This window comes from Dendrobates tinctorius, unplaced genomic scaffold (assembly GCF_039654945.1).
Source record: "Dendrobates tinctorius isolate UK_male_01 unplaced genomic scaffold, ASM3965494v1 ptg000038l, whole genome shotgun sequence".
Taxonomy (NCBI): Eukaryota; Metazoa; Chordata; class Amphibia; order Anura; family Dendrobatidae; genus Dendrobates; species Dendrobates tinctorius.
In genome coordinates, this window is record NW_027361706.1 from 27213424 (window position 1) to 27227246 (window position 13823).

General features: G+C 45.1%; 1 protein-coding gene across 1 annotated transcript in view; it reads left to right on the forward strand.

Annotated features, from left to right (window-relative positions):
* The first annotated feature begins 1239 nt into the window (after nt 1–1239).
* NEK4 (NIMA related kinase 4) overlaps nt 1240–13823 on the forward strand; it is a 97535-nt gene continuing 84951 nt past the window's right edge. Inside the window, exon 1 of the mRNA XM_073574305.1 lies at nt 1240–1457. Coding sequence (XP_073430406.1) covers nt 1344–1457 — 114 coding nt within the window. The 5' untranslated portion in view covers nt 1240–1343. The remainder of the gene's footprint in view (nt 1458–13823) is intronic.

A 13823-nucleotide genomic window follows, 5' to 3' on the forward strand; every position in this document is an offset into this window, starting at 1 on the left:
ACATATCGTGGTTTTTTTCCCTCACTTTTTTTTTAGGATATGTTCACACAGAGTTTTTTTGTGTGAATTTTCTACATTTAAAACACATTTAAAAAAAAAAAAACAACAACAACTTTTGCTGCGGTTTTGCAAGGACAGTTTTTATTTTTGCTTTTATGCTGTTTTGGAGCGATTTTCTGTATTTTTTTTTAATTCATTCTTAATTGTAGTATGTAGCATCGATATGATGTGGTTCTCACTAATTTTCAGTGTGAAAGCTTCACCCAAAAAAAACGCTCCAAGAAATGTTTTGCTCGTGATTTACGTGTGGAAAATGAGCAAAATTTACTTTTTTTTTTTAAATAAGTGTTAAAAAAAACGGAGAGAAGTGAAGTCACGTCATTTCTGCGCTGAAAACATTGACAAAACGTTATTTCTAACGGGATAAGGAGAGGGTAAAATGAGCGTTGTACTGAGGTTTTCTTTCGCAAATGATTTGGGACTTGGTGAAAGCAGATTTGAAGCATTTATTTTCTGCCATGTTCACACGTTCAGTATTTGGTCAGTATTTTACCTCAGTATTTGTAAGCCAAAACCAGGAGTGGGTGATGAATACAGGAGTGGTGGCGGGTTACTATTGTACTTTTCCTCTGATTATTCATGGTTTTGGCTTACAAATACTGAGGTAAAAAACTAAAAAAAACTCACCAAATACGCAATGCGCGAATGTGGCCCAATTGTAAAAAGAAGTGACATGTCAATCCATAAGGCTAAATTCACACGAGATTTTTTTTTCAGTATTTTACCTCAGTATTTGGAAGCCAAAATCAGGAGAGGAACACTCACAGGAAACGTGTAATAGAAACCCGTCACCACTTCTGTATTTATCACCCACTCCGGGTTTTGGCTTATAAATACTGAGGTAAAAAACTCACCAAATACCGAACGTGTGACCGTGGTTTTATATGTGGATTCTGGCACGAAACCAGAGCCAGAAAAAACCCTTCAAAATCTTCAGAACTCAGTAGATTTATTGTAACTTGTTGGGTGTTCTGTGAGCGTTAAGACATGGCAAGTAACATTATATTTACACTGTGCATATAATTATCGCCATGTTTCCGTCATATACGAGCTTCTTTGTGAAAGGTTTTTCCCCAGCACTGTGCCCGCTCATCCTGCACTACCGACCGTCGCCAGTAGATGTCGCTGCTCTCTCTACTTCTCCAGCTGTAACGTTCCTCGCTTCTCTAGCTATTGTTTCCGGTCTCCGTTCTCCGGTTGCCTAGTTACCGTGACGCTGCCGGAAGTTGTGGTCAGAAATTGTGCCTTGCGGGACTACGGGGATGCCGTAATTCGTTAACGGGATGGAGGAGAACAGGCTGCGGGCGGAGCTGGAGAATTACAGGATCATACGTGTCGTGGGAAAGGGGAGCTACGGGGAAGTCAGCCTGGCCGCACACCGAGCGGAGGGGAAGCAGGTAATGCGTGTGCACTGTGTCCTACTGGTACATGGGCTGTGTCATGTGTAGAGCTGCACTGTACAGTGTCATGTACGCCCTATAACACAGTTTATACTGCTACACCACGGCACAGTCTGATCACACATTGTATATATATATACCTACACCACGGCACAGTCTGATCACACATTGTATATATATATATACCTATAACACAGCTTATACTGTTACACCGCGGCACAGTCTGACCACACACTGTATATATATATATATACCTATAACACAGCTTATACTGTTACACTGCGGCACAATCTGATCACACACTGTATATATATATATATATATATTCCTATAACACAGCTTATACTGTTACACCGCGGCACAGTCTGACAACACACTGTATGTATATATATATATATATATATATATACACCTATAACACAGCTTATACTGTTACACCGCGGCACAGTCTGATCACACACTGTATATATATATATATATATATTCCTATAACACAGCTTATACTGTTACACCGTGGTACAATCTGACCACACACTGTATATATAGATACCTATAACACAGCTTATACTGTTACACCGCGGCACAGTCTGATCACACACTGTGTATATATATATATATATATATATACACCTATAACACAGCTTATACTGTTACACCGCGGCACAGTCTGACCACACACTGTATATATATATATATTCCTATAACACAGCTTATACTGTTACACCGTGGTACAATCTGACCACACACTGTATATATATATATACCTATAACACAGCTTATACTGTTACACTGCGGCACAATCTGTTCACACACTGTATATATATATATATACCTATAACACAGCTTATACTGTTACACCGCGGCACAGTCTGATCACACACTGTATGTGTATATATATATATACCTATAACACAGCTTATACTGTTACACTGCGGCACAATCTGATCACACACTGTATATATATATATATATATATACCTATAACACAGCTTATACTGTTACACCGCGGCACAGTCTGACCACACACTGTATATATATATATATATTCCTATAACACAGCTTATACTGTTACACTGCGGCACAATCTGATCACACACTGTATATATATATATATATATATATATATACCTATAACACAGCTTGTACTGTTACACCGCGGCACAGTCTGACCACACACTGTATATATATATATATTCCTATAACACAGCTTATACTGTTACACCGCGGCACAGTCTGACCACACACTGTATATATATATATATATATATATATATATATATATATATATATACACCTATAACACAGCTTATACTGTTACACCGCGGCACAGTCTGATCACACACTATATATATATATATATATATATATATATATATATATCTATAACACAGCTTATACTGTTACACCGCGGCACAGTCTGACCACACACTGTATATATATATATATACCTATAACACAGCTTATACTGTTACACCGTGGTACAGTCTGACCACACACTGTATATATAGATACCTATAACACAGCTTATACTGTTACACCGCGGCACAGTCTGACCACACACTGTATATATATATATATATATACCTATAACACAGCTTATACTGTTACACCGCGGCACAGTCTGACCACACACTGTATATATATATATATACCTATAACACAGCTTATACTGTTACACCGCGGCACAGTCTGACCACACACTGTATGTATATATATATATATTCCTATAACACAGCTTATACTGTTACACCGTGGTACAGTCTGACCACACACTATATATATAGATACCTATAACACAGCTTATACTGTTACACCGCGGCACAGTCTGATCACACACTGTTTATATATATATATATATATATATATACCTATAACACAGCTTATACTGTTACACCGCGGCACAGTCTGACCACACACTGTATATATATATATATATATATATATGTATATATATATACCTATAACACAGCTTATACTGTTACACCGCGGCACAGTCTGACCACACACTGTATGTATATATATATATATATATATATTCCTATAACACAGCTTATACTGTTACACCGTGGTACAGTCTGACCACACACTATATACTGTATATAGATACCTATAACACAGCTTATACTGTTACACCGCGGCACAGTCTGATCACACACTGTATATATATATATATATATATATACCTATAACACAGCTTATACTGTTACACCGCGGCACAGTCTGACCACACACTGTATATATATATATATATATATATATATATTCCTATAACACAGCTTATACTGTTACACCGTGGTACAGTCTGACCACACACTGTGTATATATAGATACCTATAACACAGCTTATACTGTTACACCGCGGCACAGTCTGATCACACACTGTATATATATACACTCACTGGCCACTTTATTAGGTACACCATGCTAGTAAGGGGTTGGACCCCCTTTTGCCTTCAGAACTGCCTCAATTCTTCGTGGCAGAGATTCAACAAGGTGCTGGAAGCATTCCTCAGAGATTTTGGACCATATTGACATGATGGCATCACACAGTTGGCGCAGATTTGTCGGCTGCACATCCCTGATGCGAATCTCCCGTTCCACCACATCCCAAAGATGCTCTATTGGATTGAGATCTGGTGACTGAGGAGGCCATTTGAGTACAGTAAACTCATTGTCATGTTCAAGAAACCAATCTGAGATGATTCAAGCTTTATGACATGGCGCATTATCCTGCTGAAAGTAGCCATCAGATGTTGGGTACATTGTGGTCATAAAGGGATGGACATGGTCAGCAACAATACTCAGGTAGGCTGTGGCGTTGCAACGATGCTCAATTGGTACCAAGGGGCCCAAAGAGTGCCCAGAAAAAATTCCCCACACCATGACACCACCACCACCAGCCTGAACCGTTGATACAAGGCAGGATGGATCCATGCTTTCATGTTGTTTACGCCAAATTCTGACCCTACCATCCGAATGTCGCAGCAGAAATCGAGACTCATCAGACCAGGCAACGTTTTTCCAATCTTCTACTGTCCAATTTCGATGAGCTTGTGCAAATTGTAGCCTCAGTTTCCTGTTCTTAGCTGAGAGGAGTGGTACCCAGTGTGGTCTTCTGCTGCTGTAGCCCATCTGCCTCAAAGTTCGACGCACTGTGCGTTCAGAGATGCTCTTCTGCCTACCTTGGTTGTAACGGGTGGCAATTTGAGTCACTGTTGCCTTTCTATCAGCTCGAACCAGTCTGCCCATTCTCCTCTGACCTCTGGCATCAACATGGCATTTCCGGCCACAGAACTGCCGCTCACTGGATTTTTTTTCTTTTTCGGACCATTCTCTGTAAACCCTAGAGATGGTTGTGCGTGAAAATCCCAGTAGATCAGCAGTTTCTGAAATTCTCAGACCAGCCCTTCTGGCACCAACAATCATGCCACGTTCAAAGGCACTCAAATCACCTTTCTTCCCCATACTGATGCTCGGTTTGAACTGCAGGAGATTGTCTTGACCATGTCTACATGCCTAAATGCACTGAGTTGCCGCCATTTGATTGGCTGATTAGAAATTAAGTCTTAACACACAGTTGGACAGGTGTACCTAATAAAGTGGCCAGTGAGTGTATATATATATATATATATATATGAAGGACACACAGTGCATCACCCAGCTTTGCACATAGACTTGCCTCTGCACCTAGCATTCACATGGTATGCCTTTCAGCTAACCCCAGCTTACCCCAGTGTTATTTATGACCTTGTTTACTCTGGCTTGATCATATACATCTGGTCCACTCTTAATTGTCTGGCCAAGATGAGCAGAGACCACTCCTCTCTGCTTCACACCTGACTGCACTTAGTTGTACATATATTGCAGAGTACAAGTCTGCATTGTGATTGCTATAAGTGTGTGCTAGAAGTGTGAAGATTAATTTAAGAATTAAAACCAGAATTGAACCAGAAGGGAACTGAAGGTAACTGGACACAGTCACTGTAAACAATGTTTCTGTTTGTTTTCACTTTCACCCCAATAATCCTTCACTTTCTGCTAATTCCCCTAATCCCTACTCCTAGTAAGGAACTGTTCATCTCTTCTTCAATCCTCCCCATCCACCTCACCTCCGCCTCAAAACTGTTCCTTAACATACAATCCTCTGTCTCCAAACACAGACAGCCCCCTCATGCCCTCTCCTGCTCCCACCTGGTAACACTTTCTCTGCTCCTTCTCACTGCTGGTGATATCTCTCCAAATCCTGGTCCTCCTCACCACATTCCCACAGTCATTTCTACCTCCCATCCACACTCTATCACAACCTTCCGTAACCTCTCCAACCTTATACCCATTCACCCAGCCCCCGCTTCCCCAGTCCCACTAACAGGAGCTCTGTGGAACGCTCGCTCTGTCTGCAACAAGCTTTCCTACATCCATGATCTTTTTGTTACTACCAAACTCTCCTTTCTCGCCATCACCGAAACCTGGCTCACCCCTTCTGACACAGCCTCTCCTGCTGCACTTTCGTATGGCGGCTTCCACCTTTCTCACACCCCCCGCCCCAGCAGCAAACATGGTGGAGGAGTTGGTTTTCTCCTGTCAGATACCTGCTCCTTCACCCCAATCCCACTGCCACCCTCTGTTACCCTCCCTTCCTTTGAGGTGCACTCTGTGCGCATCTACTCCCCCTCCAACCTCCAACTGGCTGTCATCTACCGCCCCCCAGGGCCAGCCACCACCTTCTTTGACCACTTCACCACCTGGTTACTTCATTTCCTTTCCGCGGACATCCCTACTATCATCATGGGCGACTTCAACATCCCCATTGACACTTCCCTCTCAGCTGCCACTAAACTTCTATCTCTCACTTCCTCCTTCGGCCTCACTCAATGGTCTTCTACAGCCACCCACAAAGATGGCCACACACTGGACCTCATCTTCACCCGCCTCTGCTCCCTATCTAACCTCTCTAACTCACCTCTTCCTCTCTCTGACCACAACCTGCTCACATTCTCTTCCCTCTCCACTCCATGTCTACAATCCCCACCCCACAAACTTTCACACCCTCGCAGGAATCTTAAACACCTTGACCTACACTCATTCTCCGAATCCCTCCTCCCTCTTACAGATATAAGTTCCTTACACAATGCGGATGATGCTGCCGCTCTATATAACACCACAATAGCTGTAGCTTTGGAATCCGCTGCCCCACTTACACATACCAAAACTCGCAAAATCAACAGACAGCCCTGGCACACCAGCCTGACCAAAGAGCTGAGGCGAGCTTCCAGGGCTGCTGAGCGCAGATGGAAAAGATCCCACTCCAACGAGCATTTCATCGCATTCAAACAGTCCCTCACTACTTTCAAGACCACACTCGCCACAGCTAAACAAACCTACTTCTCATCTCTCATATCCTCCCTGTCTCACAACTCTAAACAGTTATTCAACACCTTCAATTCTCTCCTCCGCCCCCCAGCACCTCCTCCCTCCCCACTCATCTCAGCTGAAGACTTTGCCTCATTTTTCAAGCAGAAAATTGATAACATCAGGGACAGTTTTGGTCAACAACCCCCAGAGCCCTTCCTCCCGACTTCCCAGCCCTCCACCTTCAAAACCAACTTCTCCACCATTACAGAAGATCGACTCTACTCTCAAGATCACATCTCACCACCTGTGCACTCGACCCGATCCCATCCCACTTCATCCCAAACCTCACCACAGTCTTCATCCCAACCCTAACCCATCTCTTCAACCTATCACTAACAACTGGTGTTTTCCCCTCAAGCTTTAAACATGCCTCCATCACACCTATCCTCAAAAAGCCCTCTCTTGACCCATCCTCTGTATCTAGCTATCGCCCTATATCACTTCTCCCATACGCCTCCAAGCTACTGGAACAACACGTCTACCTTGAACTGTCCTCCCATCTCTCTTCTTGCTCCCTCTTCGACCGCTTACAATCTGGCTTCCGGTCACACCACTCCACTGAAACTGCCCTTACTAAGGTCACCAATGACCTCTTAACTGCCAAGAGCAAGCGACACTACTCTGTCCTCCTCCTCCTGGACCTGTCGGCTGCCTTTGACACAGTGGACCATTCCCTATTATTACAGACCCTCTCATCCCTCGGCATCACAGACTTGGCCCTCTCCTGGATCTCATCATACCTAACAGACCGGACATTCAGCGTCTCCCACTCACACACCACCTCCTCACCTCGCCCCCTATCTGTCGGAGTCCCACAAGGTTCAGTCCTAGGGCCCCTGCTGTTCTCTATTTACACCTTTGGCCTGGGACAGCTCATAGAATCTCATGGCTTTCAGTATCATCTTTATGCTGATGACACACAGATCTACATCTCTGGACCAGATATCACCTCCCTACTAACCAGAATCCCTCAATGTCTGTCCACTATTTCATCCTTCTTCTCCACTAGATATCTGAAACTCAACATGGACAAAACAGAATTCATCATCTTTCCCCCATCTCACGTGACCCCCCCTACGAACCTATCAATTACAGTAAATGACTGCCCACTCTCCCCAGTCCCACAAGCTCGCTGCCTCGGAGTAATCCTTGACGCTGATCTCTCCTTCAAACCACATATCCAAACCCTTTCCACTTCCTGCCGACTTCAACTCAAAAATATTTCACGCATCCGTTCATTCCTCACCCAAGAATCTGCAAAAACCCTAGTCCATGCCCTCATCATCTCTCGCCTTGACTACTGCAACCTCATGCTCTGCGGCCTCCCCTCAAACACTCTCGCACCCCTCCAATCTATTCTAAACTCTGCTGCCCGACTAATCCACCTGTCCCCCCGCTATTCCCCAGCTTCTCCCCTCTGTCAATCCCTTCACTGGCTCCCAATTGCCCAGAGACTCCATTACAAAACCCTAACCATGACATACAAAGCCATCCACAACTTGTCTCCTCCATACATCTGTGACCTCGTCTCCCGGTACTTTCCTGCACGCAACCTCCGATCCTCACAAGATCTCCTTCTCTACTCCCCTCTTATCTCCTCTTCCCACAATCGCATACAAGATTTCTCTCGCGCATCACCCCTACTCTGGAACTCTCTACCACAACATATCAGACTCTCACCTACCATCGAAACCTTCAAAAATAGCCTGAAGACCCACCTCTTCCGACAAGCCTATAACCTGCAGTAACCACCGATCGACCAAACCGCTGCACGACCAGCTCTACCCTCGCCTACTGTATTATCACCCATCCCTTGAAGATTGTGAGCCCTCGCGGGCAGGGTCCTCTCTCCTCCTGTACCAGTTATGACTTGTATTGTTTAAGATTATTGTACTTGTTTTTATGTATACCCCTCCTCACATGTAAAGCGCCATGGAATAAATGGCGCTATAACAATAAATAATAATAATAATAATATATACCTATAACACAGCTTATACTGTTACACCGCGGCACAGTCTGATCACACACTGTGTATATATATATATATATATATATATATACCTCTATAACACAGCTTATACTGTTACACCGTGGTACAATCTGACCACACACTGTATATATATATACCTATAACACAGCTTATACTGTTACACTGCGGCACAATCTGTTCACACACTGTATATATATATATATATATATACCTATAACACAGCTTATACTGTTACACCGCGGCACAGTCTGATCACACACTGTATATACATATATATTTACCTATAGCACAGCTTATACTGTTACACCGCGGCACAGTCTGACCACACACTGTGTGTATATATATATATATATATATATATATATATATATTCCTATAACACAGCTTATACTGTTACACCGTGGTACAATCTGACCACACACTGTGTGTATATATATATATACCTATAACACAGCTTATACTGTTACACCGTGGTACAATCTGACCACACACTATATATATATATATATATATATATACAGTCATGGCCAAAAGTATTGACACCCCTGCAATTCTGTCCGATAATATTCAGTTTCTTCCTGAAAATGATTGCAAACACAAATTCTTTGGTATTATTATCTTCATTTAATTTGTCTTAAATGAAAAAACACAAAATAGAATGAAGCAAAAAGCAAAACATTGATCATTTCACACAAAACTCCAAAAATGGGCCGGACAAAAGTATTGGCACCCTCAGCCTAATACTTGATTGCACAACCTTTAGCCAAAATAACTGCGACCAACCGCTTCCGGTAACCATCAATGAGTTTCTTACAATGCTCTGCTGGAATTTTAGACCATTCTTCTTTGGCAAACTACTCCAGGTCCCTGATATTTGAAGGGTGCCTTCTCCAAACTGCCATTTTTAGATCTCTCCACAGGTGTTCTATGGGATTCAGGTCTGGACTCATTGCTGGCCACCTTAGAAGTCTCCAGTGCTTCCTCTCAAACCATTTTCTAGTGCCTTTTGAAGTGTGTTTTGGGTTATTGTCCTGCTGGAAGACCCATGACCTCTGAGGTAGACCGAGCTTTCTCACACTGGGCTCTAAATTATGCTGCAAAATTTGTTGGTAGTCTTCTGACTTCATAATGCCATGCACACGGTCAAGCAGTCCAGTGCCAGAGGCAGCAAAGCAACCCCAAAACATCAGGGAACCTCCGCCATGTTTGACTGTAGGGACCGTGTACTTTTCTTTGAATGCCTCTTTTTTCTCCTGTAAACTCTTTTGCCCTAAAAGCTCTACTTTTGTCTCATCTAACCAGAGAACATTCTTCCAAAATGTTCTAGGCTTTTTCAGGTAAGTTTTGGCAAACTCCAGCCTGGCTTTTTTATGTCTCGGGGTAAGAAGTGGAGTCTTCCTGGGTCTCCTACCATACAGTCCCTTTTCATTCAGACGCCGACGGATAGTACGGGTTGACACTGTTGTACTCTCGGACTGCAGGGCAGCTTGAACTTGATTGGATGTTAGTCGAGGTTCTTTATCCAATATCCGCACAATCTTGCGTTGAAATCTCTTGTCAATTTTTCTTTTCCGGCCACATCTAGGGAGGTTAGCCACAGTGCCATGGGCTTTAAACTTCTTGATGACACTGCGCACGGTAGACACAGGAACATTCAGGTCTTTGAAGATGGACTTGTAGCCTTGAGATTGCTCATGCTTCCTCACAATTTGGTTTCTCAAGTCCTCAGACAGTTCTTTGGTCTTCTTTTTTTTCTCCATGCTCAATGTGGTACACACAAGGACACAGGACAGAGGTTGAGTCAACTTTAATCCATGTCAACTGGCTGCAAGTGTGATGTAGTTATTGCCAACACCTGTTAGGTGCCACAGGTAAGTTACAGGTGCTGTTAATTACACAAATTAGAGAAGCATCACATGATTTTTCGAACAGTGCCAATACTTTTGTCCACCCTCTTTTTTAAGTTTGGTGTGGAATTATATCCAATTTGGCTTTAGGACAATTCTTTTTGTGTTTTTTCATTTAAGAAAAATTAAATGAAGATAATAATACCAAAGAATTTCTGTTTGCAATCATTTTCAGGAAGAAACTGAGTATTATCTGACAGAATTGCAGGGGTGTCAATACTTTTGGCCATGACTGTATATATATGTATATATATACCTATAACACAGAGTATACTGTTACATTGCGGCACAGTCTGGCCACACACTATATATACAGTATACTAGCTGAAGAGCCCGGCGTTGCCTGGGCATAGTAACCAACTGTGGTTAGTTATAGCAAATTATAATGATTATATTGCACATAAAAGCCGTGCATCTAATCCTATCCTGTGTGATACTGACTGCTGAACCGTGTATCTAATACTATCCTGTGTGATACTGACTGCTGAGCTGTGTATCTGTTGCGCCCGCCGGCGCTCACCTGGGGTCCTCCTCCTGCCGGCGCCCCCCCTCTCCGCTCTCGCGCCATCCCCTGTCTGGCTTTGCAGGGGTTCGGCGCGTCGGAGGTCCGCGCATGCGCGCTTGCCCTTCCTCGGCCTCTGTGCATCCTGGGGGCACGTGACCCGGTGGCTCCGCCCCCATTATGGCGGCACCCACCGGGTATTTCAGCTGGGCGTCTGGACAGGTTAGGCCTCTTTCACACTTCAGTTTTTTACAATCAGTCACAATCCGCCAGGTTTGGAAAAAACGGATCCTCAATTTTCTTTTGAGGATCCGTTTTTTTTCCCCATTGACTTGCATTAATGGCGGATTGTGACGGATTGCTGTCCGTTGCATCCGTTTTTTTTGAGGATCCGCCAAAACTTGCTGTCCGTCACCATCCTCAAAGATTTCAAAACGGAGCTTGCAACGTTTTTTTCTCTGGCGGATCCTCCAGACACTGATTTAACCCGAATTTCTTTCTGGGTGCCGGACAAAACAAGAACATAAAATTTTCTCTCTCTCTCTTCCTTTATTTCCTCATTTTCAGGATCCGTCTGAAAACGGATCCTGTGCCATCCGTTCACATCAGTTGAGAACGGATCCGCTTCTCTGACTTTTTGGCGGATTTGAACTGATGCAAAAAAACTGAAGTGTGAAAGAGGCCTAAGACGCCTGTTTGTCTTAGCCTGTGGCGCCCGCTATCCTTGCGCAGCGTCACCCTTGGCCATCAGGTCCCCGCGCACCCTCTGTGCTGCGCTCTCCTGTATCTCTGCCTTTGTCCCTGCCTGTAGCCTGCTTCCGTGTCTCCCTGTCTCTGCCTACCGTCCTCCTTGGTTCCTCTGCTTCCTCCTCCTGTGTTCGGTCCCTCTCCTGTACCTCTGCCTTATTGTTGCCTGCCTCCTGTATTTTACGCTCCTTCACCTGTCTCGTTCCTTGTCTCATTTCCCAGGCCCAGCCTTTCCTAACCCCCTTTCCCTCATCTTCCTTTCAGCTTCTGGTTCCTGTTCCGTCCTGACCCTTCGGGCTTCCACAGCCTGCGTCCTGTTACTTTGGATCTACTCTACCCTTCGTATACCTTTCCACACCTGATCTGCTCTCCTGTATTAACCCTGGGTCGTCCCTTTGGTTCCGGCTGTTGTGGTTCCTTCTCCCTTGGGCCTGCCCCTAACACTCCCTGTATAGGGGGTGGTCATCACCTGGTCCGCTCGCCCTCGGGGGCTCTGGAGCCACGACCCAGAGGGTCCACTCTCGGGTTTTCTACCTAGAAACCCTAACAGAACAAGAAACCCTAACAGAACAAACAGGCCATGGACCCCGCCGGAGCCGCTGCGGTTCAAAAGGAGCTGCTCTTTTTACGGGAGAACCAAACCCGTATCATGGCGTTCATGAAGTCCATGGATTCCCGTCTCTCTGCGCTCCAGGCCTCCGACCCGGGGAACGCTTCCCAATTGGCTGGACTGCAACAAGAGCTGGCACAGCAGAGAGATTCCCAGGCCCATATTCTTAGTTACATGGCCTCTATAGACGACCGCTTACACTCCCTGCAGGCGGCCGCCGCGTCTCCCTTCTCAGCTTTGGCTCCTCACCCACAGCCCCGCCTAGCTAGGCCACCTCGTTACAACGGGGACCCCAAGCTGTGTCGGGGTTTCCTGAACCAGTGCCGTCTCCACTTCGAACTCCTGCCCCAGCAGTATCCCACTGAGCGGGCCAAGGTGGCTTTTATTGTCTCCCACCTCGAGGGAGACGCTTTGGCATGGGTTAACCCTCTCTGGGAGCAGGATGACCCTGTGGTCTCCCAGTTAAGTACCTTTTTTGAGACGTTTCGCCGAGTATTCGACGAACCGGGCCGTCTGGCCTCTACCACGGAATCCTTATTCAACCTCCACCAAGGGTCCCAAACCGTGGGTCAATATGCCTTCCGGTTTCGGACCCTATCCTCGGATTTGGGGTGGAACAACGAGGCATTGGTAGGGGCCTTCTGGCGAGGTCTCGCGGGTCGTATTAAGGACGAGCTGGCTGGTCGTGATACACCCACCGCCTTAGAGGAACTGATTTCACTGGCCACACGTATCGATCTACGATTCCAGGAACGTGCTCGTGAGAAGAGGCTCCCGCGTTCTTCCCCAGCCGTCCGTGGACCACCCTGCCCTCGGTCCGGGATATCCGCTTCAGCTTCTATGCCAGAACCCATGCAGGTAGACCGGCTTAAACTATCGGGACAACGCCGAGAGGAGAGGCGTACCCATGGTCTCTGTTTCTATTGTGGCAGCGACTCCCATCTGGTCCGTGCCTGCCCGGAGCGTCCGGAAAACTCCTCCGCCTAGGTCAGGTAAGAGAGGCCTCCCTAGGTGTATGTGATTCTTCTCCACCCCTCACTCTGTCCGTTTTGCTGCACGTTGGTGGTAAACGTTTTTCTTTGGCGGCCTATGTAGATTCCGACGCAGCAGGAAATTTTATTAGGCTTAAGGAGGTTCTTAAATTCTCGGTTCCGGTTAAGACCCTAGAAACTCCACGGATCCTCGCTTCCGT